General features: G+C 55.6%; 3 protein-coding genes across 4 annotated transcripts in view; 2 read left to right on the forward strand and 1 right to left on the reverse strand.

The window, feature by feature from the left end:
* Positions 1–521, forward strand: part of METAP1D (methionyl aminopeptidase type 1D, mitochondrial) — a 90,691-nt gene extending 90,170 nt beyond the window's left edge. The window contains exon 10 of the mRNA XM_086718903.1: positions 65–521. Coding sequence (XP_086575029.1) covers positions 65–143 — 79 coding nt within the window. The 3' untranslated portion in view covers positions 144–521. The remainder of the gene's footprint in view (positions 1–64) is intronic.
* Positions 522–4,515: 3,994 nt separating this feature from the next.
* DLX1 (distal-less homeobox 1) lies at positions 4,516–9,566 on the forward strand. 2 transcript variants are annotated; one of them, XM_025935356.2, is made up of 4 exons: positions 4,516–4,632; positions 5,075–5,755; positions 6,440–6,639; positions 7,853–9,566. In XM_025935356.2, exons 2-4 carry the CDS (start codon positions 5,443–5,445, stop codon positions 8,105–8,107), a joined length of 768 nt encoding a protein of 255 aa, XP_025791141.1. In that variant the 5' UTR covers positions 4,516–4,632; positions 5,075–5,442; the 3' UTR covers positions 8,108–9,566. The 2 variants fall into 2 exon arrangements, with proteins under 2 accessions (XP_025791141.1, XP_086575031.1); XM_086718905.1 differs by having other exon boundaries at positions 4,522–4,636.
* Positions 9,567–19,319: 9,753 nt separating this feature from the next.
* DLX2 (distal-less homeobox 2) lies at positions 19,320–22,672 on the reverse strand. Its single transcript, XM_025912260.2, has 3 exons — positions 21,992–22,672; positions 21,316–21,500; positions 19,320–20,820 (listed from the first exon to the last, which is right to left on the reverse strand). Exons 1-3 carry the CDS (start codon positions 22,383–22,385, stop codon positions 20,404–20,406), a joined length of 996 nt encoding a protein of 331 aa, XP_025768045.1. The 5' UTR covers positions 22,386–22,672; the 3' UTR covers positions 19,320–20,403.
* Positions 22,673–24,357: the final 1,685 nt, after the last annotated feature.

Genomic DNA, 24,357 nt, shown 5'->3' on the forward strand with positions numbered 1-24,357 from the left:
CCCCGTACCCCGACCCCACAGCTAGGGGTGTCGCTCTTTCCCATGGCTGCTGTGTGTGTTTCAGGTCCGCCCAGTTCGAGCACACCGTTCTCATCACGTCGGGGGGCGTGGAGATCCTGACCAAACTGCCCCACGAGGCCTGAGGAGCCACCTGAAGGTCACAGAGGCCAGGAGGTTTTTATCCTAAATTGTTGAAATCTAGCTGGAGAACTTTTAAAAGACACAGGCGAACGGCAGTTCACGCAGTAACCAACCTAGCATCTACTCTTGGAAAAACCCGGTGGGGTTTGGGGGCAGCTGGGAACTCAGATCTCAAGCCCTGCCTTGGCCTGAGCGGCTTCAGAGGGATGGATCCTGGAGCCGGCTCGGCTTCCCAACGCTCCGCACTTCCCAACGCAGGGAAAAGATTCTGGAGGGGAATGGGGACGCCCTCGGTTGGAAGAGGAGGGATTTCTAGAGATGCATGGTTTTCGCTTTGCCTTGTCTTGACTCTGACCAAGTAAAGAGCTTTTCCTTCTTAACCATTGTGTCTGTGCTCCTTGCATCTCTGACAGTTACTAGGGGGAGAGAGTGGGTGGTTAATTTTTGAATCTCTAAACTTTTCACATGTGCATGTAAGGAGGGAAAAATGAGCCTAGATGTTAGCTGGTAATTTTTTTAAAGTCTCTTTTTTCTGCCTTGTGGATCCCACGTTGGCACTCTCAGGGGCCAACCACCCCCCCCCCCCCCGGCCTTTCATAGCTGCTTTTGGAGATGAAAAGATTAGCCCGCAAATGGAAGGGTTGGTCACAAACATTTCCTTGCCTGTGAACCCTGGGCCTGGTCCCTACAGGGCTTTATCAGTCCAGAAACATGACTTTCCCAGTCCCCTGTGGCTCCTCCGACTTGTCCCTCATCCTACCCTAAGTGGCCATCCCTGAGGTTACTTTTGAGAGCCCCTCTCCGAACTCCCATCACACACACACACACACACACACACACACACACACACACACACACAGGACTGTATGTTGCACTAGGAATTAGAACATCGGCCCCACCTGTCCAGATGTGAGCAGTGTCCAGCTGGTCTACCTCCTAAGCAGACCGTATTGGCCCCTTTTGGACTGTGCTCTTCTGATGGAGACCCAGAGGATCCCAGCACGGGGAGATACGGAAACTTTTGAGGGCTAGAGCCAAGTTAGCTGGGATTCGAGCTGGCAAGCCCACAGCTCCACCTGCTTCCGAAGCAGGAAATCCAAGGGGCCACGTTCTGCATTTCCCAAAGGCCGATTTCTGATCAGAATACCCTTCCTTCCTCAGCACCCTCCCCCCCCCCAGCACCTGTTCACACCTGGGCTCAGGTGAAGAGGTTTGGGGCCTCTAGCAGACCACATAGAAACTATCCCTGCTCTGGTCATAGTTTAAAGAGCAAGTTCAGTGAAGGTGTCTGGGCAGTCAGGGGTTATGCTAACTTTTGCTTCTACTGAAATGGGTTTTGCAAAGTTGCCACCCTCTAAATACAGCTTGAGCTGCAGAGCATCAAGGAAATGTGAGCACCTATAGTTATCATGACAGGTGGCCTCTGTGATCAGGACCCAAGAGGCAGCTCACTTTGTGACACTCAGAGTGGAGAAAAGATGGGAAACTGAAGCCAATAAGTGCACTCAGAAAAGTGGCTGGTTCAAGCTTTTCCCTAAACTTGGATTCTCTCAGGTGTCCTCCAACCCCTCCAACTCCCTTTCTCTGTGTCCAGAGATGTAGAATTTGGACCGAAGTAGTTCCAATTCAAGTGGATCTGAGAGCTGGAAAAGACGAGGAAAAGGTTGAAGATTTAAAGGACCATAGAAAAACTTGGGGGATGCTTGAGAGTTGGCCAAGCAAAAGCCTCAAGATGAGGCTGCTGCTCTGGACCCATCCGATTCTCTAGTAAGGAACCAGGCCCAGATGGCCCTGGGGGAGGTTTGCCAGATAATGATTGCACTTCTCTCCTAGAACAATCAGATTGCAATGGTTAGCCACTTATCTTATCTACGGATCAGTTTACTCCAAGTTCCTCAAGAATAATTTTATTAGGACCACAGGATTTTACCATCCACTGGAATAACATGCTGCTTGGGCAGCAATTATTCTGAGATGGAAGTATTTGGGGGACAGGTTTATAATCCTATATATTAAAGTAACTAGTTTAAGCCTAATTTAAATATTATACACACGTATATATACCAGCACCAGCCAATACTCGCTCCGTGGGAAACAAACTTGAATGAGAACGAACTCCGTTTAACCTGCTTTGAAGTTGAAGTTAGAAAGCAGATTTAAAAATACCCCGTGCACCACAGCTACCACCTCCCAGATGAACTGGCCCCAAACCTCCCGCGGGGCCGCGGGGATTTCCGCCCACGCGTGGCCATGGCTACCACCACCCGGCTCGGGTCCTGCGATGTCTCCAACAGGTTCTACTCGGAATCCGGGACTCTCAGAATAAATGTGAGAGTTTTGCTCCCTCACAGAGTTGGGGCAGGCAAAGATCTTAGCAAACCAAGGTTTCAGAACAGGTGTCTTAACAGCGGGGGTTTGGGGGACTTGCGGGGGAGGGATCCACTCTGGGCTCCGAGAGTGGGGGGAGATAAGATCGCTCACTCAGAAGCTACTCAAGGCCTGGCGTCTCCGCTCCCGAGGGCCCCGGCTCAGCCTTCCTTCCCCAGACCTGCTTCTCTGGGGCTAGGAAATAATTCCCGAATGTAGAGACTCCCTCGCCCACATATAATTCATTTCTAACACAAACAAGGCTCTGAAACCTTTTCCTGAGGGGGCGCGTGCGGGTCCTTTGTTCCACGGAGCCAGCCCTGTCCCCTGCGCTGGAAAGGCTTGGATTCTCCCCCTCCAGATGTGGACCGAGAGCCCTGTAGACAGTCGCGACCTGTGGCCGTCTCTCCCCCCTTCCCTCATCTTTCAGTTCTCTGGAATAAACCCAGCCGTCGGGTTTCCTCACGCGTAGCCCTGAGCGCCCGAAGTCAACAGCCACTTCCCACGGTCCCAACCCCGACCCCGCGCCAGCCGAGGCAATCACTTACGTGGGCAGGGCCCGCTATAGGTGCGCGCGAAAGACCGGGGGCCCGGGCGGCATCCGTGCTGTCGTGCGTGCGTACCGCACCTCACTCCACACCCCGAAACAGGCGCTAGGAAGGAGCTATTAAAACCACAAGTGCAACAAGGAAATCAAGAGGAGTCGAGCGGCTCCAAGAGCAGTCTGGTGGCGGAGTCATTAGCTGGTTGTTACTACAAAGCATCACCGTGTGGTTCGGTGATTAAGGGGAAAAAAATCTTTTTAAACGTTGGCAAACCCGTTATTGGTTTGAAGGATTTTTTTTTTTTTTGCTTTTGTTTTTCTTTTTGCTCCAACCACGCTGCCTGAAATATTGCTATCCCCAACATCATGCCCTTAAACCAAAGGAGAGGGATTCCGCGGGCAGCAGCTGCGGCTACAGAAGTTAAAAAAGAGAGAAGCCCCTTCCACTAATATCTGTAACGACAGCACGATGTAATTTGTTTTGAATGTTCATTTTTATTGGTGTTCCCTCTGCCAAAATGTGCTTGATTACAGAGGTTTGTCCTGTGATCATTGAGCACTCCAGACAGGGGAAGGTGCATCGCCGAAGGTTCAGCTCAGGCCAGATCAAATCCCGGGCTGTTTAACGCTGAAAGGCTGCATGTTGCTATTAGTGTTAAATATATGGCTAATTATGCGTATGAAAATTAAACATCAGTGTTATGCTAATGGGGCGCCTTCAGCTGCGGATCGGAGCACTTGAGACTACCATTTAATCAAATGAATCAGTAACTAATACATCTGCACGTGTGAACTTTCACAAGATCATTTCCCCGTTCCCGTCACACCGCTAAATTATGAAAGAAATAATTATCAACACTTTCTAATTACCTAACAAAGTAATTTGGGATTCACCGTGGGGCTGGCGGGATGGGGAACCAACAGTCCCTAGCAGGCAGCGTGGTGTGCGCCACGCCTCGTGGGGGTGGCTGTGTGGTGGCGGCGGCGGGGGGCTTTTGTGCGCTTTTCTGTACCTAGCGCCCCAGAAGATAGAAGGCGCCGTGGCAGCTTTTGCTAGCCCTGCCCCCAGGCCCAGTGGCGCCCGCTTTGACCACTAGAGATGAGGAGGATCCTGGGCGACAATGAGAGACATGATTGTACAAAGATATGCGAGCCTGCCACTGGCCTGTTTTTGCCGCGGGTTTCGGTGTTCCCCAGGACTCCTAAACCCGGGGTACTCTCGCCAGACCCCGGAAGGCTGGAAACTGACCACCTGGTGCTGGTTGCTCAAGCCAAACTGAGCCCGCCGGCTCCTGGGCTCCACTCTGCGCCGCGCCCTTGGGGCGAGTGCGTCCGGGGCTTTCGGCGCAGAGGGAGTGAAGAGGAAGGGGAGGCGGAGGAAGGTTGGGAGGGAAAGAGGGGGTGTGTGTTGGGGGGAGGGGGCGGTGCGGCCGCCTTTCCTGGGAGGAGAAGCGCGGGTTCCTGGCTCTCCGCGCGCACTGCTTTAATCAGACCGGTGCAGCCTCGAGCTGGAGTGGCCAGCTGGGCCTGGAGCAATGCGAGCGGGCCCCAGGGAACGGCGGCGGCGGCGCGGCGGCCGAGTGAGTGAGTTCGCCCAGAGGGCCCCAAACCTGCCCCCAGGGATGTGGCAGAGCGGACCCGAGCCAGGGAGGCGCCGCCGAGGGGAGCGCTGCGCTAGGCACACGGCTCTCGGGAGGACAGCGCTCGGTTGGCCGCCTCCGGTGCCGCCACCCCCACCCCCGTGCGCGACTTCGCGCTCCGAGGCCGCGGCCGGGCTCCGGAGCCCTAGCTGACCGCTGGACCGGGTGACGGCGGCTGGGAGAAGCGATGCCCCTTTCTGGGCGTTGGGGGCGGGCGGAGGGTGGGGACAGTAGTGGGGGGAGGGCGGCTGCGCCGAGCCGCTGGTTTCTGGGAAGTACTGCGCGCCGGGGGAGGCGGGAGGCTGAAGAGCCGCGGGCCGCGGAGGTCCCGGCGCGGGTGCTGCAGCCCATTGTGCGCCCCACGCGGCGCGCTCTGTTGCAGAGGAGCCCCGGCCGGGAAGTGTGGACGCGTTTCTCCCGAGGCCCGGCCGCCTCGCCCGCTCTAGTCCAGCGGAGCCGGAGCGCCTCGGACCAATCCCCGGTGATTATGCAAGACAGCGGACCAATCAGCTCCGTCAGCTCATGAATATTTATGACCTTGGCTGAGTCAAAGCTTTGAAGCGAGTTTGGGGAGCTCGGCAGCATCATGCTTAGACTTTTCAAAGAGACAAACTCCATTTTCTTATGAATGGAAAGTGAAAACCCCTGTTCCGCTTAAATTGGGTTCCTTCCTGTCCTGAGAAACACAGAGACCCCCAAAAGGGAAGCAGAGGAGAGAGAGAGACCCACACCCAGACCCCGCGAGAAGAGATGACCATGACCACCATGCCAGAAAGTCTCAACAGCCCCGTGTCGGGCAAGGCGGTGTTTATGGAGTTTGGGCCACCCAACCAGCAAATGTCTCCTTCTCCCATGTCCCACGGGCACTACTCCATGCACTGTTTACATTCGGCGGGCCATTCGCAGCCCGACGGCGCTTACAGCTCGGCCTCGTCTTTCTCCCGACCGCTGGGCTACCCCTACGTCAACTCGGTCAGCAGCCACGCGTCCAGCCCCTACATCAGTTCGGTGCAGTCCTACCCGGGCAGCGCCAGCCTCGCCCAGAGCCGCCTGGAGGACCCAGGTACGTGCGTCTGCCAGGGAGAAGGAGAGGGAGAGGAAAGGGTACGAAGGGAGAGAGGGACAGAAGGAGGGAGGAAAGGAGGGAGGAAGAAGGGGGAGGAAGAGAGAGAGAGAGGAGGGAGAGGGGGAGAGAGAGGTGGGGGTGGGGAGGGCGCCGGAGCAATGGAGGTTTCGGGTATCAATCTATGGATCCTTGTCATAGCAAAGAAAAAAATATTTCAAAATTCCACCCAACTCGCGACTATCCAGTAAAGGATAAATCTGAGATAAATCCCCTGGCACTGTCTGGGCCTCTGGGTGGCTCTGTGCGCCGAGCACACAATGCCCCTTTGGAAAACAGAAACCCACATGTGCACGTATTAGTCTCAGTAATTATTTATTGCGTAGCGCTATAAACAATGTATGCAATTAAGGGTAATTAAACCTCAACTGCCGCCTGCAAAAATAGCAAACTTTCCCTGCAAAGGCAGGAACTGCACGCTTGGGAACTGCCCCAGTCCGCCTGCAGCGGCCCGGGTCTGGCCCTCGGACTTTACGGGACACTTCCCTGGCTTTCGGAGTTTCTTGAGCGTTCTTTCTCTCAGCCCAGCCACCGCCACCCCTCGGTTGCCACTGGCCCTGGGCTCCCCACACTAAAGGCTGTCCCTGCATTAACAGCGGCCCTCCGCTTCTGCTGTCCCTCCAGGGGCTGACTCCGAGAAGAGCACGGTGGTGGAAGGCGGTGAAGTGCGCTTCAATGGCAAGGGGAAAAAGATCCGCAAACCCAGGACGATTTATTCCAGTTTGCAGTTGCAGGCTTTGAACCGGAGGTTCCAGCAAACTCAGTACCTAGCTCTGCCCGAGAGGGCGGAGCTCGCGGCCTCCTTGGGACTCACGCAGACGCAGGTACCTTGCCGCTGCCCCTTCTGCCAAGCGGGCTTCCCGCGGCCGGCCTGCGCCCGGAGCTTCGCGTCTTGCTCTTTGCGTCTCAGGGTCGGAGATTGTGTGTGTGTGTGTGTGTGTGTGTGTGTGTGTGTGTGTGTGTGTGTGTGTGTGTGTGTGTGTGTGTGTTTCCCACCCCTGGCTCTCCCTGCGTCTCTCCTTCCTTCCTCGTTCTCTCTGCCCTGGCTCTGGCTCTGTCGCTGCACTGTGTACTCCACGCTACCGGCCGCCCGGCCCTCGGCCCTTGGACAATCTGATTAGGGCGAGGAAGGATTTCCCTAGACGTTTGTTTGGGGACTCTCGGGTCACACGTGCCCGAACAACTGGAACAATAGACGCTGGGCTTAATCCCTTCTTTGCCTTTAAAGTGTGTGGCTAATGACTCAGGGCCCGGGCCGGAGCCTCTGTCTCCCTCCTCCTCCTCTTTCTCACCCGGTTGGGGTAGGAGGAAATCCTTTCCTCCGCCTTCTCACCTCCCAAGTCCCAGACCCTGGAGGAGAAACGGGACCTTCCTTCCCGGATTGCGCTTAAGACTTTGGGGAGCCCGTGGGCTTTCTGATCACGACTGGCGCAGGTTTCCAACGTCTGTGCCGGGATTTGGAGCAGAGCTGGGGAGCGCAAACAGACACTAAGACACTTAAGGTTGATTTAAGTCCAAATGAAAAGTTTAACGAAATCTTTGGCCTCCTCAGTCAGCCCCCAACTCACTCAAGGGCAGAAAGAATGGAGCAAGGAGAAAGCAGGTGGCATTGCAAATAAATTTCCTCCACTCCTTTCCTCCACACGATTCTTTTATTGATGTTCATATTGGACTTGAAGACTCCATGTTGTGCAGGCGCTGCTTCTTCCCCAGACTATTGCCAGGGTCGGGCTGAGTTCCTGACAAGAGAAGGTCTGGACCCCCCCCCCCCCCCACCTTCACTCCTCACCACCACGCCCCCTTGGCTCTCTGAGAGCTGCCCCTGCGGGCCACCGGCGGCCGGCAGCCGGGCCTGCCAGGCTTTGATTCTTATAGGTGATGGTGGGGCTCTGCTCCTCCAGCGGAGAGCTGCCCAGTGGCACAGGGCAGAGAGGGAGATCCTTCCTCGACTGTCCCACGCACAGCCCCCTTATCTCCCCGACGACCACGGTAGGCACAATGGACCTAGCCCAGTCACATTATTGTCCGCTCTTGCAGGTCAAGATCTGGTTCCAGAACAAGCGTTCCAAGTTCAAGAAACTGATGAAGCAGGGCGGGGCGGCTCTGGAGGGTAGCGCACTGGCCAACGGCCGGGCGCTGTCTGCGGCCTCCCCGCCAGTGCCGCCGGGCTGGAACCCCAACACCTCATCCGGGAAGGGCTCGGGCGGCAGCGCGGGCTCCTACATCCCCAGCTACACGTCGTGGTACCCCTCGGCGCACCAAGAAGCTATGCAGCAACCCCAACTCATGTGAGGTTGCCCGCCCGCACCCTCCCGCCTCCTTCCCGTCTCCCCCGGCCCGGGCCCCTCCCGCCTCCCGGTCCATCCACCCTGTCCGCAAGCCCTGGACCCGGAGAAGGACCCGGGGGGAAAGAAGAAGGAACAGCGAAGGCAGGACGCCCGCCAACTCCTTGGAGTCCCGCGCGGTCTGGACCGGCGACTTCCCGGCGCCCGCGCGCTCGCCCTCGCCCCGGCCTGGGCCGCGCGGCGACAGCAGACAGCGGCCTCGGAGCGCGGGCACAACTGCCCGAGACAGCCAGAGCGGCAAGACGAGCCAGCTGGACCCGACCTGCCGACCCTCAGCTGTGTGGGACTATCAGGAAAAACAAAAACAATGTAGAAAAAGCAAAAGCTCTTTTCTGTTCTGTCCGTCTCTTGTCTCCTTTCGCTGTGTATCTGTGCGCTGACGAAGTCGAGGTCCTCGTCCGTCCACTGTCCTCAATCTGCGGCCTCTGAAAAAAGTCACCAGGTCGGAAGAGGCACGGGCCGCCGGGCCCCAGCTCCGCATGCTGGGACGTTTTGCCCTTTCGGACCTTCTCCTGGGCCTGCCTCACCATCTGTGTAGTTCGTTCGGGAACTGGGGGGAAACTGGAGGGAGGGGTTCTTATTTATTGAGAAATGGACTTCGCCTGAGGGTGAATGTTGGCCAATTCGCAGTTCTGTGGGGCGCAAGGAGCGCACGGTCCGAAAGCACCGATTACTTTAAACGCACCCGGAAAAACGAATAAGGAGGACCTGGTGATTTTTAACTTCTACAGTAACTTTTGTACTTCGCTGGTATGGAGAGGTTGGAACCTAATGCTTTGCATTTTTACATGTTCCGTATTATTTTTAAAAGAAAAAAAAAAAGAGAAATGAAGCAACACAATTTTCTCATCTCGGGAAAAACACTTTGGTCGCTTTGCCTGGACAAGAAGGAAAATCCTAATTCCCTCCTCGGGAAGCAAGGGAGAGGACCGATGGGCAGTGAGGAAAAAACAGGCAGGCAGAGAGGAGTGCCCTAGAGCCAGTGAGCTTTAAAGTAAGACAAAAGCAGCACTAATCCCCAGAGGCTCAACCACAGAATAATGCCAGGCAGCACCCTGGATGCCTAGTCTCCAGTGCAGGATCTAATCGCTGTACATATTATTATTGTTGTTAATTATTATTGTTATTATTGTTCCGTAAACATGTTGCACAAGCTTAGCTTTTTTCCGTTCTGTTGTGTGTGGCTGTAAAACCCGATGCTTTGTGAAATGAGAATCTTGACATTTTACTTGTGAAATTTGGAAAATGTGATCAGTTGAAATCAACCGTGTTTTGTGTTCTCTATGTCAAAGTTTAGTTTTATATTGAGAATGTTAACTTATTGATTTGTATCTTGAAAAAAAAGAACTTTGTAAATAAGTTATAAAGTTTCTCTGAGACAGTAAAATTATGGTTTCGAGAAAGAACTGCTGTCTGGTGTGCTGTGTGAGGGGGTTCTGTGGGCTGGGCCAAGCCTCCACCTCTCGGGACACATAGCGGCAGGGGTAGATTCCTGCTCCAGACTACCAGAATCACCGGCAAGGCCCTCCCTAGCCGCTGGGACCGTTTATCTTGCCCTGCTTCTGACCCCCAAGGGGTCTGATCCCTACCTGGGTTAGAGGGTGGGCAGTGACTCTTGGCCAGGGCCTTGGAAGGGGGGGATCAGGAACAGGTGCTGTGTGAAGGGGGGGGGGGGTTCTGGAACCAAAAGGACTGTGAAGGCTGGTTGAGAGGAGATGAAAGCAGAGCTCAAAGGCAGCCGGCCAAGGAGACTTGAGTGCCCCCCACACCCAGTCACCTCACCGGAAGCCTAGACGACTGAAAGCAGAGACACTGGGGGCTTGGCCCCTCGCCTTCGCGGCGATCTGGCCTTCCGGCTTTTGCTTGCCCGCAGGGCTCCCGTCCCGACGCGGAAAAGACGCGGCCAGACACCGGAAAGGGGCCGGAAGGACACGTCTGTCAGGCTACACCCAGTCAATCACTGAGCTCCGGGGGACAGTCCCAAGGCGCCACCTGGGCCCCTCCACAGCCACTCCCACCCATCGGGCCCATCCTCTACCAGAGGCTTCTTCCCGCCTAATCCCCAGCTTCTCTCTGCGCCTCAGATGGAAATTCCAAGGGAGGGGCGGAAAGGGTCCGCTGACTCCTTGGAACCCAGGAGCTGGCCGAAGACACCCACCCCCACCCCCCACTCTAGCCCGAAAGTCCCGAGGCCAGGCCAGTAAGGGGGCGCCTTCAGTGGAACTCTCTGATGAGTTCTTTTCAGGAGAATGTGGACTCTCGAGCAACTAGAACCCGCCTGGCTCTCTCCACCCGGTGGCCCGGCGTCTCGCCCCAAACCCCAATCCCAGACCCTGCAGCTGAGCTCAGGAAGCTCGGTGAAGCTGCGGGCCGGGACGGGCTGCTTGGAGCGGTTCCCGCTTCCCTCGCACTCGCCTTCCGACACTGCTTCCTGCGGGCTGGCCCTCCGCTTTGGGGGGCCCTTTGCAGCGCGCGGTGGGGAGCAAAGCAGGGAAGGCAGTGATCTGTGTTGTGACAAGCACCCATTTTTCAATTGGTGCTGGTGAAAGAGCAGATGCTCCAGGCTCTTCTGACGCCCTTTGGGAAGGGGAGGGGAAGTGGTGGAGGGGCGGTGATGTAGGGAGCTGGGGAAGTAGTGGGGGATGGAGCCCGGGGACCTCGAGGCCCCCACAGGGCTTGGGATTGGAGCTTGTCCTGCCCTGCGGGCCCCCATAACCCGGAGCGCAAATGCGGGAGATAAGATCTCCGAGACCGGGAGCAGACGGGCCTCAAAGCTGGGAGAGAACTGGTTTCCCAGACCGGGTTCCAACGCGGGGTAGGGACCTTCCGGGATTCGGTTTTGCCTGGAGATGTGACTTTGCTAGAGGGGAGTTTTGGCGGATTGCTCTCGCGCATCCGACTCCAGTGCGGCAGCCAGGGCCCAGCGCCTGAAGCCACAGGCAAAAATCTGTTTGGTCAAGCGGATTTTAATATTTCGAGATATTAGCTTATACTAATTTAATAATCTCTTGCTAACAGTTCAAATAGAGAAATTATTAGTTTTAGCTCAACGAAGGCGGTCTTTAGTTAGGCTCTATTATAATTATAAGCAGTTGCACTTTTAAAAAATGTTAATCTCAATATAGGCCTAATTAATGCTGCCTTGTTACTGACAAGTAGTTCATCAAATATCTGATTCAAAGATTTTCATAATGAGTATATTAATTAAACTATGAATAATCTAAAGGTGGTTATATTTAAACAATACCTCATTATAATGATTAAATACTGATTTCGAATATTATGTCTTAACAATTGTCACTTAGAAAACACAACCTTTCCTTATGTATGAGTCTGTAATGGCAAAATGCAATTTTGGGATTTTTTCCCCCTTGTTCAAAAAATGTGAACCTCATTTTAAAACACTTCTGAAATAGGTTACACACAGCTTAATGATTATCAAAATGACTCTTTTCTGCAAAAAAAGACCCCAAAGTGCGCGTACAGCTGCAAACCCAAGAGGGTCAGCATCATTTCACTGTATTCTCTTCTTGATTACAAGCCGGGCCCATCAAACACAACATAATTACAGTAATTTCAGGTTTATTTATTCTAATGCAGTTTCCCCATCTCTCTGGTAATTATGAGCAATTTTTTCGCCCAGGGAATCTTTTTGCATTAACAAAAGAGATAACGCACTGAAAGCCAAATTTGCTGTGCATTGAGAAAAGGGAAAAAAAAAATCAAATAGGTGCGAGCTGCCATCTCTGCAATTCTCTGGTACCGGAGCCGGCAAATTGCTTGCAGGTGTATGGAGCAAGCTTGTCAATGGCCAGGCCTCCAAATTAGCAAATGCACAGCGTCGAAGTAGTGAAGACAGACTTAGCAAAATTGCCAAACAACAGATACCTCTTTAATATCTTCTCTCACACACACTTGCTCTAAAAGGGGCAGGGGTGGAGGGGGATGGAGGGGCACAAGCAACAATCCCCATTCCCCTTCTCACTGGCCTTGGCTTTCATAAGCCTGGGACTGAGTGATCCTTCAAGTAGTAGTCTCATTGTGGAAGGACCCAGCTTCTCATTCTAGGCAACATTTCTTAAAATATAAGATTTGGAAACGTATTTATCATTCACAGCTTTCCTTCATTGATTTTTACGTTGCATTTTTCTTTCTTTCTTTTTGGGATCTGAACCTGGGCTGGGTCAGATGGCTCTTCAGCCTTCCCTATTCTGCGCTAATTTTAAGAGCCACAAAAAAGTTTAAAAATTCTCCCATCTATGAGCACAGAAATATGAATTTATTCTTAGAATCATTTAGTGAAAAAATTAACTAAATCTGTCCCCTTGAAGAAATTGCCCATTTCTGTCACCTATGGAAAGGTAGGTCTGGGCGCTGGCTATAGAACCTGAGATAGTTGATCCCAAGAAAAATTGAGAGGAAAGAAGCAACTCGGGTCCTAAGCTGTGCATTTTCATCCTGCTATCTACTTCTTTCTGTATCTTTTAACAACCGATTTCAGAATTATCTGGGTTTTGTCAAGCCACCGCCTGGGCTAAACATCCTGAAATCACAGGTTAAAGCGAACTTTTCTGCTCCTCATCCTGCACAAGCCATAGGCACCTCCATCAAATGCAGTACGGAGGGTAAGGGTCTCTCCCTCCCTGACTCAAAGAAACCCTCCTTCTTCAGTCCCCAGCTCCACAGCAGACCCCAACTCCAGTGTAGACAGGCAAACGGCTCTAAAGGGTGCCTTCCCCAGGCTCAAGAAACATGTCACCCACACCCACTCCTTTGCTACCCCCCGCCCTCATCCCCCAACCTTCAGGGATTAACACTTCCTGAAACATCAAGTGTTTTTATAAAAAGAAAAAAAAATAATCCTGACATCGCTGACAAGAAGTTTTGATGGAAGAATTAGCTGGTGCATACATAATCACTCCCCCACCCTCCTACTCCCGGAGCGGGAGCCACCGCGGCGGGCGCATTGCAGCCTTCCAACCCTCTGAAAAATGAAACCAGTTTCCACCCTTACCTTCTTCAGTGTCAATTTCAGATAATCTGGACACAATCTTTGCTAGATCAAATCAAAAGGGTCGAAGGCGGCATTTGTCTGGGAGAATGACAGGAAAGAAAAGGCAAAAAAGAAAAAAAAAGGAAATAAAAAGGAAAAATAGGAAATACAAAACCGACCAAACCAGATCAAAACAAAACCAGAAAACCAAAAAGAAGCCCCCAGCCCCATCCTCCTATCCTGAGAGTAAAGAGTGGAAAGAGGTCTCCAGGACCAGGCGCCTCCGAGCGCCGCAGGCTTTTTGCAGCGCTGCGCTTGCAGAATAGGACTGAAATTTTCGGCTATATAGCCTCTGTCTTTATAGCTGATGAAAAAAATTGCAGATTATTAGCATAAATGTTTACTCTTCATTACGCTGATGACATTGTGCACTCGAGATCTTGGTAATCTTTGGGAAAATTATGAGTAATTTTTAAAAATTTTAAAGCAGCAGCAGTTACCATGCAATTCAGGCTAATTCTGCGTAGGCTCCGAACGGATATAATTATCGAGGAGTCAAGATGTTATGCTAAAAACTATGCATTGATATTCCCATTTATTATGTACATACAACTTTGACAATGTTGATGCTTGAAATAGCAGGAAATTGTCTTGCGCAAAAATTACAGTCCATATTAGGACATCTGAAATTGCGAAGAATTATATAGTAATTGCAGGCTTTCAGATGGGAGAGCCAGAATGCTCAAACTAGTGCAAATGTGGATAAAATTACAGATCAGAGCAAAAATTAGGGAAAAAGGGGGTCTGGGATTTTTCAGGTTGGCTATAGGATTCCGGAAGTGTCTAATGCCACATGATTGCTGCAGCTTTAGGGGAGACATTCATGCCTCAAATAGCGCCTTGGCCAGGGTGGCTTTAATTGAATTTCTTGGGCTTTTTCTTTTAATAGGGGCAAATGAGAAAATTGGCCACCTAAGGCAAATTTTCACTGTTCTCCTCGTGAACATGTCGAGAAGAGAATCCCTTTCCCCGCGTGCCTGCTTTTCCCGGCTTGGATGCCACGGAAGCCCCGTGCCCCCATCCTAAATGTCGCAACTGGCAAGCAAGTGACTGAGCCGGACCTCCCGCACCCCCACCCCGACACTCCTTCCTTTCTTGTGTCCACTTCTACCCTCCTTCCTTAGGCCCCTTTCCCGGAGTCCCTTCCACCTTGCCGCCGGTCGGGGCCCCGGAATTTGAAGGCCGGGCCGGGGGCGGGGGGGGGGGGGTTGGGGGGGAGGCGGGGAGTGGACTGCGGGAATAGCTGTCGGACTGAGGAGTTGGTGTGAAAACGAGTCTGCTGTTTGGAGGCTTTGGGACGAGGAGGGAAGAAGCTGAGGGTCGTTGTGGCCCACCCTGAGACCACCGAGGCCCTTGTTTGGTCTCCACCGTCGCGAGATAGCGCCCCCCCAGAAACACTCACTCCCCACTTGGGCGGCGCTTCTCTGGAACTCTGAGACACCCTGCGACTTTAAGAAGCCGAGGCCAGGGCCGCGGAGGGATGGGGCGGGGCGGGGGTTGCCCCAGAGGAGGGGTCGACGCCGCTGCTGCCGCGGGCGGGAGAATCCTCCCGGTGTGCGGCCACCATTCGGAGCAGCCCAGACTCTGTCGAGTTCCAGGGCCAGAAGTGCCCATTGTTCTGCGAGCGACGATTTCATTTCTAGGGTGTCTGAGACTCCTGCACCACGAAAAGGAGGGCAGGAAAGGGAGTGTGGGAAGCCGGCCGCGTTTGCTCCCGGCGGGCCCAGGTCTGCCCTCTGGGATTACCCTAGCGCGCTCCAAGTCCAGTCCTTCCCTCCCTCTCGCCTCTTCTCCGTCCCCGAAGTTCTAATCCTCGGCCCCGCAGCCCCTGCTGGCCGCACGCAGCCATTCTTCACTTTTCCGGGCTCCACACCTGATCCTCGCCCTCCCCCGTTACCCGCCCCCACGCCCCCTTGCGCTGGCAGGACGCGACCCGGGACGCGGCGGGTGGCACCAGGGCTCCTGAGGATCTCCCCAGACGGCCTCCGGACATTTGCGGGAGCGCTGCCACACAGCCCACAAACTGCTAAGACTCAGTAGTGATTGTGGTCTGGCACGACCCTGAGGACGAGTGAGCAGTCGGAGCCGGAGGCGGCCCCTGGAAGAAAGGTCTCTAGAGACTGTGCCTGTATTCTCACGTGGAGGCTCCGAGTGGTTGCTCTTCCAAGACCTGCCTGCTCTTTTCTTTCCTGAAACATATTGTCTCCCCCGCCCCGCCGGGCCCGGCCCCAGGCCCCAGGGCGGAATGTAACATCTTGTAATGTGGCAATCACTGCCAAACCCGTCCCTGCGAGGGGAACTCCCGCCGGGGGGGGGGGGGGGGGGCCTCGGAGCGACGTGGGGCCTCCGCATCCGCCCCGGCCGGGGTTTAAGGGGGGAAGGGGCGGGGCAGCGGGAAAGGCGTGCGGGGCAGATCCCAGGTGTGGAGGGAGGTCCCGGCCGGGAGAGGCTTCTCTGGGGCTGTTTTGGGCATCACGACCTTGCCAGAGCCCTCTAGTCTCGGGAAAGCCTGGTCGGACAGGGCCAGGGGCCCGCGTAACCGGGACTGCAGGATCGCGCCCCACTCACCGGCTTCTGGGGACCCCAGAAATCAAATGCAAGGGGACCTGTATTTTAGGAGGAAGAGAGGATCTGTAGCTTCATTCTCAAGGAGATCTCTGACCCTAAACAGGTTTATGGCACTGGTGGTCGCTGGTCCCTTTCGGGAAAGGAGCCGGCTTTTGACTTTTGAGCGAGTGCTTGGGACGGGGACAGCGGGGTGGGCTGTGTGGGTGTGCGGAGTTGCTTCTGGGTTTTACCGCCAGTGAGGACAACTTTTTTTCTTTTTTGAAAGGCAAGGAGGCTCTCTGACCCCTGACGTCTTTCTTCCCGGGGGCTTGTAACACTGGAGGGGACCATTCCACCACTTCTCTTCTCCCTGCACCCCCTCTTTCTCTCATCCCCCACCTTCTACCGCTGAACTGTTTGTAAACAAAGCTCCAGGTTTCCAGCGCACTCTCCGCCCCCAGCAAACCTGATACTCCCCCCAAACTCGCCCCACCAGTCTCGGAAATTCTTACACAGGACGGATATTCACAATTTTCACAAGTAATCCTGAAAGAAGGCCGAGGGGAAGCCTCCTAAACGGTCCCACATTGCAGCCTCACTGATTAGGCCCGGCATCCGTTCTCTTTCTTCTCTGCTCTCCCCAGCCCGGGAGCCACAGGGCGGGCGGCGGGAATTCGGTGCCGCAGGAGGGGGGTGTGTCTACGCCTAGCGGAGCACCCGGGTCTGGTGGCCCGCAGCCCGGCGCGCGCTGGGGGAGGGGAGCCAGGAATGAGAGGAGAAGGGGGTGCTGGCGCGCCCGGGCTGCCTGCCTCGGGGACTGGAACTCAATACCCGCTCTCTGCCAGAGTTCCAAGCAACCCTGCCAGGAGGTGGGGCGGAGAGGGCCGGGCACCCCTCACTCTTCGGCTTCCCTCCCCCTGCTTCCCAGCGCTTGTCATATCCTGTCTCTGGCCTGATATTTCACGCGAGCAAATGGAAGGGGCTTACAATGAAGATTTATGTGTGTTCCGAGCGCGACTGGTTTCCCAGTGTAGGGAGCCGAGATCGCTGCTTCCCATTTCCATTTTTCATTCGCGCTTTGGGTAGCGCAGTCCCGCGCGGGGGGAGCGTGTCTGCGCGGCGGCGGGCTGATCACAGGGCTCCGCGTCTCCCGGCGGGCCGTGAGACTGTGAGAAAGACTTGCCAGCTCGTTGCCCCCGGCGGGGCTGGAGCCGGCCCCTGCCTCCCCCAGCCGGGCTTTGTTTGTCCCCTCGCTTACCCCTCCCCCTCCCCGCCCCCCTCACTTCTGGGACCTGGGCGCATCCTAGCTTTCCCTTCTCTTTGCCCTTCTCCTCGTCTGCGGAAACGCCCCCTTCCTCTGGCCCCTGCACCCTCCTGCTCTCTGCTTAGCGGGCTTCCCGGGGAAAGACGCGCCGTGGCCTGGCGCGACCCCGCCGCTGCCGGGTGCCAGGTTCGGTGACTCCAGCGAGTCTGTGGGGCCTCGGCCCACCCCGGAGCTGAGGCCGCCCGCCCTCCTGGCTCCCAGGCTCGCTCATGCCAAGGCCTGTTGCGTGATTCCAACTTGGGCTGACATTCCCTGCCCCGGGCGCTCCGGCGTAGGCCTCTTAATCATCTTGTCTGCTGCAGATCCTCGACACCAGCCAATTTACTGCCCCGTCTCTCCTCGCTGGTTTCAGGAGGGGGAGGGGAGTGCGCGCAAAGGGGGGGGGGGGTGGAGGGCACATACAACCGCAGGAGGAAGGCTGGCACCGGCTACTGGCACTCAAAAGAAAACCATGGAATTTGGAACTGGGGGGAGAGAGAGCAGGCATGGGGGTCTTCTAGGCAGCGGCTGCTTAGGGAAGCTAGAATCACAGGGTCAGTGAGCTCTCAGCTCAGGTCTTCCTAGCCTGAGAAAACAATGCAGGAATGAAAACGGACAGTGGATTGTGTAGCCTCTCTGTGTTTCCCAGAGCCCCCCACTCCCTGTCCGTATTCGGTTGTAAGCTAGACTCCATGCAGACCCCAAAACAATCTGGCCGGAAAAGACAAGATTCCTTTCAGGATGATGCCACCGAGCCTAGAAAGTCGCCCCCGTCTTATGTCTGTGTTTTTTGGCAGAGTGGAGTTGAAGACACACAAGGATGGCCTGAATAGCCATCCCAGAGAAGAGGAGGCCTGGATCTGGCAAGCAGAGCTCTCTGGTCCGTCTGTAATCTCCTCTCCAGTAGAGGCAGGTCTCTTCAGAGGGGATGGCTGAGGTTCAGGCTCTCATGTAAGAAGGGGCCAGAGCTTCCCCAGCTCTAGAGTGTTGCTCTAACACACAGGGTGAAGTTGGAAAGGCCTCTGGGTATCTCTGGGCCTCAAAAACACAGGCACAAGTGAAGCCTCCCTGTTTTGGGAGACATTGGAATAAAACAATATACTACCAACAGCAAAAATGGGTACTTACCATGTGCCAGGCACTGTGTTACATCATCGTCTCATTATATACTCACAGAAACTCTGAGATAGTTGTTGTTATTTCTCCTATCGTATAGATCTGCACACTGAGGCACAGAGAGGTTACACTGAGTAGCCCAAAGTGGCAAAGTCAGTGATGGAAACTAAGAAGCTTCCCTTGTAGGCCCCAGTGCTTTGAAGGAAAGGGGCTTTTAGTTCAGGCCTGCATTAGCCCCCTAACCCCTGGCCTTTGCAGAGAATGTCAGAAAGTAGGGTCACTTCCAAAACTGGAAGTCAGTTGGGGTGGGATCCAAGGTGGAAGGCAGAGCTGAATGGTGTGACGACCTTTCCCCTCAGAGAAGGTGAAGTGGAAGGATGCCGCCTGCATCAGTGTCTGCGTGAATGTGCATGTGTGCACGTGTGGGTATGTAGGTTTCTGTATCAGTGTGTGTGAATGTGTGTGCATGAATTTTTGTCAGTGTGTATGTGTGTGTGTGAGACTCAGTAGGAATGTGTGTACTTGAGAGTGAGAGTATGTCAGTAGAGATGTGACTGTGAGAGTCACAGTGCGTGATTGTATGTGTGCTAGCGCAGCCCTGTGTGCCGGGGTCGCCCTGCATTCCAGAGCAGCCAACCGAGTTTCCCGAGGGCCGGGGTGACTCACTGAGCTCTCGGCTCAGCCAGCCCCAGAAGGGCCTCAGGGCAGACAGAGGGGAGGGTCCAAGGTAGGGGTCTGACCCCGGTTTCGGCAGCGCTCCGGCGGCGACTGCAGGTCCCCCGTGGCGGCTCCGATGCACCGCCTGGCCAGCACTACTGGCGCGGGGGCGGCAGAGACCGCCCAGGCTCGGGGCGGCGGCGCCGGCACTGGAGGGGCCCGGCGGGCGTAGGCTGCAGCCGCCCCGGCTCGGAGTGAGTCACCGCGCCAAGAGCTGGCGAACCCAGCGCCGAGACTCGGGTGCCGGCAGAGCGTGAACGTTTCAGGGAGGCCGGCGTGGAGCGCGCCTGTTCCCGCCTCGCCGCGCCCCACGGCTCTCTCGGCCTCTGAGAGATGTGAATGTCACTCGTGGCTGGCCAGGTTCCCCGCCCGGGGAAGCGGCTCGAGGTTCCAGGTCACTACGCCAAGGAACAAGCGCACACATCCAATGAAAACAATAATTTATTTAAATAATCTCTTCATATTGTAAAATCAACATTAAGAGCATGTTGTTTTCATAATAAATAACCCCAAAATACCTTTCATTTCAAGAACAAAGACTTTAGGATAAGATAAAACAAAACCAAATCAGTAGCTTAGTTCAACTGAGAAAATTTTTAAAGGGAAAAATAAAATGGAGGGGTTGCTGAGGTTACTGCTAAACCGCAGTTTTCACAAGTGGGCGTTTACAAAAAGTCCGAAAAGACGAGTATTTTTATACAAATAAATCAGTGGGAAAATCTGCACAGACACCTTTATTTACAAACTCTATGTCGAAGTCCACCCTAATAATCCTGAATAGGTTTTAAAAAAGATAATTTAAACACATTTTTTTGCAGTGTCCACATATTAAAAAATCATTTTTTTTCCCCAACATCAAAATGAGGTCATCCGCAAAGGCACCTAAACTTTTAAAAAAATAAAAATAAAAAAACTCCACTGGTGATGGATGAGGAGAGGGCTAAGGAAGCGTTCCTGGGGGAGAGCTATGGCGGGGCGGAGGGGGGCTCGGAGGGCTGGAGACGGCAGGGCAGAAAAAAAGCGGCGGGCCGCCCGGGTCACGGGGGCGGGTGGGGGAGGGCGCGCCGGCCCGGGAGGTCAGTCAGCCCGGCCGACTGGAGCTGGGCCTGGGGGCGGGCAGGGAGAAAGGAGCCTCAGAGCACCCTGGAAACCTCGCGGGCGGGGGAGGCGTCCCTCTCGGACTCAGCTCGTGGCCCGCGGCGAGGAAGGCGCCCGACCGCCTGGCTGGGCGGGGAGGGGTGGGGAGGCAAGTCTGAGGCGGGGCTCAGGTCGGAAAGGAGGCCGCGGCGGGCTGCCCTGCCCGGGGGCCTCGGAGAAGAGCCTTCCAGGTCCCGGCCGCTCTGTGGCCGCGCGAGGGAGCAGGGCCCGTGGCAGGCCATCTCGGTCGCTCCTCCCGGAGGGGTGGGAGGCATCCGCGGGCCAGTCGGAGGGACCCTCTGGCTCTTGGAGCGAGCACGGAGGATCACCGGTCTCTGCTCTCTCAGTCTCTGGCGCGGTCTCCCTGGGGTTAGAAAATCGTCCCGGCGCTCACCGGGGCGCCCCCGCCGCCGCCGTGGTGGTGGTGGTGGTGATGGTGGTGGTGGTGCGGCTGCGGGGTCTGCGTTGGGTGCAGCAGCGGCGCGGCGGCCTGCAGGTGTGAGGTGGGGCCCGAGGCCTGGTGGTACCACGGGTAGTTGCCCAGGAAAGCCGAGGCCGCGCTGCTCGGGCTGGAGCCCGAGCTGCCCGCGCCGCTGCCGCCGCTGTTCGGGCCGCCGCCGCTCCCCATCCGCTGTGGCGCGCTGAAGTCCCAGGAGGCCGGCGCCGACACCGGCGGCGACGCACAAGGTGGCGAGCTGCTGGCCCCAGGGTGCTGCTCCGAGGGGATCTCACCGCTTTTCCACATCTTCTTGAACTTGGACCGGCGGTTCTGGAACCAGATTTTGACCTTTGTGGAAAACGGACCCGAGCGTTAGTGGAAGAACCTGGGTCTGGGGCAGGGGAGGGGGAGGAGGCGTAGAAATCACAGCCGGGCAGGTAAGCGGATCACGTGCCGCGGCCTCGGAGACTCGGGATGGCTCCTGCTCCATTAGGAGGTAATCTCCGAAAGTCCGAGGCAGCTGGATTGTGCGTGCCGCGGGGATGGTGACAGCGGGAAGGGGTCAGGAGGGCCAATTATTTTACCCGTTTAATCAGTATCGCGCGGAAAGAAGACGTGGAAGCGGATTTCTGCCCACCCCAGGCCTTTCCTTTTCTCAGGCGCGGCGGCCCCTTGGGGGATTTCAGCTCCAGGCGTAGAAATTTAGGCCGCCCAAGGCGCGGGCCTCGAAATCCTTAAAGTTACTTTAAACGTACTTTTAAAAACGTTGTCCGGACCCCTCCTGCTTCCCAGCCACCCCAGGCCAGCGCCCTCCTCGTTCCCCGCCAGACCGGGAGCCCTCACCTGAGTCTGGGTGAGGCCCAGGGACGCCGCCAGCTCCGCTCGCTCGGGGAGGGCGAGGTATTGAGTCTTTTGGAAACGTCTCTGAAGAGCCGCCAGCTGGAAACTGGAGTAGATGGTACGGGGTTTCCGGACTTTCTTTGGCTTCCCATTCACGATCCGGATTTCAGGCTCGAGGTCCTCTTTCTCTGCAACGCAACGCCATCGTGAGAACAGTGCAGCGGGGGGACCCAAACAGTTCCCGCTGGGCTTAAGGGCCGGCCGTGGCACTTGGCCTGCGCCCGGAGGCGAGTTGTTGGAGACGCTGCGGGGCTCCCAGGCGCAACTTCGCTAAGTGCGGACTCCGGCCGCCAGACACCCGGGAGCTGGACCCTCCCGGAAGGGGAAGAAGGAGCAAACCGGAGAGAAAGAAGGAGCAGGTGGTAAGGAAATGAGGTTACCGCGAGGCATGCACCCGGCGCCCTTTCGGCCCCCGAGTCTCACCAGCTGAGCGCCGAGGGACGTACGCGGTGACCCTCGGCAGACTGGTGGTTGAGGAGGGTAAAAAGGCTCAAGGAGGGCAGGGAGCAGGCAGTGTAAGCGTCCGGGCTCCGGATGGATCCCCGTCCCCAACATTTTTATCCCACCCATCCCAGTAACTAGGCTGACTTGGCACCTTTGACGCCAGCGTTGTGCTTACCAGGTTCGTTGTTGGCCGGGGAAGAACTGGTCCCGTAGGGTGCGTAGGAGGTGTAGGCGGCGGTGTAGCCCAGGTCGTAGCCGCTCTTAGCGGAATAAGGGACGTTGTTGAGGCCGCCGGCGTGGTACTGGTAGGAACCCATGTGCGCGTAGGGCGAGCCCCCACTTCCGCCGCCGCCCGCCGGGTGCTGCTGGTTGGTGTAGTAGCTGCTGTCGGTAGCTGTGGACACCGGGAGTGTGGGCGACTCCTGGGGCTTGTGGAGGCTGCTGCCGTTGCTGCCGCCGGGGCCAGCGCCGCCGCCGCTTGGGGGCTGCTGGTGCTGGTGGTACGTGCTGGAGGCCGTGATCTGGGTCGAGTGCATATCAGCCACCAGACTGTCAAAGACTCCAGTCATCCTGGCCCGGGATGGGAAAGAGCAGGGGTGGCGGGCGCGAGGGGGGAAGCGAGGCGCCTCCTCTGTCTCTCCCTGTCCCCTCCAGCAGCCAATGTAATTACGGGGGGTGAGGGAGGGTGGGGAGGAAAACAAGAAATGTGGCAACGGTCTAGGCAACTCCTCCTCTAGGGGAGGCGATCACCGTGCACTGCTCGGGACAGCTGCCGCCGGCCGCATCCTCTCTCCGCCTCTCTGCCCGCTCGGCTTCTTGCCCAGCGCCCGCTCGGGCGGGGGGCGGGCGGCGGAGGGGGCAGGGGTGGCGGGGCCAGGCCGGGGCTCCGGGAGGCGGGAGCAGGTGAGCAGCCCAGAGCGGCTTTACGATTGTCTGCGGGGCGGGTTCCGGCAGCGTGGGCATTTAACACTCGTCACGTGAGCGCAGGCGACGTCACCTAGCAACAGCCAATCGGAAGCGCCGGGCCGCGGGGTTCCTGGCGCTCTGGAATGCCCGGAGGGGGGCGAGGGGGGGAGGCTGGTGTCACAGGGCGGGCGCTGCGGCTGCTGTGGTTGCGGGTGCAGACAGGCGGCTGCTGAATGCGAGCAGCGAAGCGAGGGACTGGGGAAGGGGCGCGGTGGGGAGTCAGGGTGGCCAGCAGCAGGAGGACAGAAGGCGTGAAGGCGGAGACTGGCATTACTTCTCAAAGGAAGAAGACTTGGGGTCTCCCATCCCATTCTGTGTACAAGTGCCAGCCAGTTGCAGCGATTCGGCTCTTCCTGTCCGAGGTCAGCTTGCAAACATGAATCAAAATAAAGCGGTACCGCGAGCCCGGCCAGGTCGAGCTCCGCTTTTCCTCGAAGCGTCTGGCAGTCACTCTTGTCAGTCACTCGGCACTTGATAAAGTCAATTGATTTAAATGATCCATAAACCACGTATTATAATACCTACTTCCACATGCCTGCTTAACCAGCCCACAGCGATATTAGGCAATTAATTAATGTTTAAACGATTTTTCCTTGTTGCTTGAGAGAAAATCACTTTTCAATAACTTTTCTGAATAAATTCAAAAGTATTATTTCTAATGATATATCTGAAACCATTTTTTTTCCTTGTGCTTTCCTGACAGGCCAAGACTTTGAGTAATTATGTATATTAGATGGCTAACTGACAGGCGAAAAGCGATCCCGGGGATTTCCTCTCTTGGTTGGAATGCTAGACCATAAAGACCAGATGGCTTTCAAAGTTCGTTCTAATTCTAAATGCTATATTTTTACGAAAACAGAAGTGGGATAATAGGTGAGAGAGTCGTCTCGATACTACAAGTCTTGGTAAACTTACAGAAACAAGTAGAAAAAGTTTTATTTCATGCACTTAACCCTATTTTAGTTTTTGCGCCCTGTCATTGCAATTTCTTCGTTTAAATCAGCACTGGCGACTTCGTCCATATCAGTATTTCCTAGTGGTTGGGGACAGTGGCCCGGAGTTGAGGGACACTCGCCTTTACTGGACTCCCCAAGTTCGCAATTTCGGCGGCAGTGCTTGCCTTGTGGCGCCACCTGCTGGAGGTGTGCGTAGTTGCAGCGGGCCCAGTAGACGGTCTAATCATGCTGAGGCGCCAGCCTCTGAAACCCCCCAAAAGAACAAAATAGTAATTAAAAAGCCACAAAATTGTACAAGTGCGAGCCATCTGAAGCACCCTTTCCTAAAGACCTAACATGTCGCCGAAAGAACTTGTTTCAACAACTGCCTAATGGAAAACAAGTTGATACTTTGAAAAATATGATCTTGGTCTTCTTCCCCAGAAAAAGCAAGTGTGTAATTAAAACTTCAGCATCCACACAGCTCACTCGCTGCAGAATAACGAGGAAGGTAATCTGCCCTCAAATCTGCCTGGATTTAGTTCCCAGCCTTCCTTTTGGTGAAGGAAGGCTCCTTGATGGAGGCTAGTGAACTAGTTAGAAATGCTTTGGGAGGTGGGGCTCACCACCAAGGGACTGC

The sequence above is a fragment of the Puma concolor genome, chromosome C1 (genome assembly GCF_028749965.1).
Source record: "Puma concolor isolate L17-30 chromosome C1, mPumCon1.1.hap2, whole genome shotgun sequence".
Taxonomy (NCBI): domain Eukaryota; kingdom Metazoa; phylum Chordata; class Mammalia; order Carnivora; family Felidae; genus Puma; species Puma concolor.

What these genes read in the sequence shown, in the direction of transcription:
- DLX1 (XM_025935356.2), top strand. Translation starts at nt 5,443, where the DNA reads ATGACCATGACCACCATGCCAGAAAGTCTCAACAGCCCCGTGTCGGGC. An exon ending in GAGCCGCCTGGAGGACCCAG is followed by an intron (nt 5,756 to 6,439) that starts GTACGTGCGTCT and finishes CTGTCCCTCCAG; the next exon opens with GGGCTGACTCCGAGAAGAGC. An exon ending in TGGGACTCACGCAGACGCAG is followed by an intron (nt 6,640 to 7,852) that starts GTACCTTGCCGC and finishes CCGCTCTTGCAG; the next exon opens with GTCAAGATCTGGTTCCAGAA.
- DLX2 (XM_025912260.2), bottom strand. Translation starts at nt 22,385, where the DNA reads ATGACTGGAGTCTTTGACAGTCTGGTGGCTGATATGCACTCGACCCAG. An exon ending in CCCGGCCAACAACGAACCTG is followed by an intron (nt 21,501 to 21,991) that starts GTAAGCACAACG and finishes GTTGCGTTGCAG; the next exon opens with AGAAAGAGGACCTCGAGCCT. An exon ending in TGGGCCTCACCCAGACTCAG is followed by an intron (nt 20,821 to 21,315) that starts GTGAGGGCTCCC and finishes TTTTCCACAAAG; the next exon opens with GTCAAAATCTGGTTCCAGAA.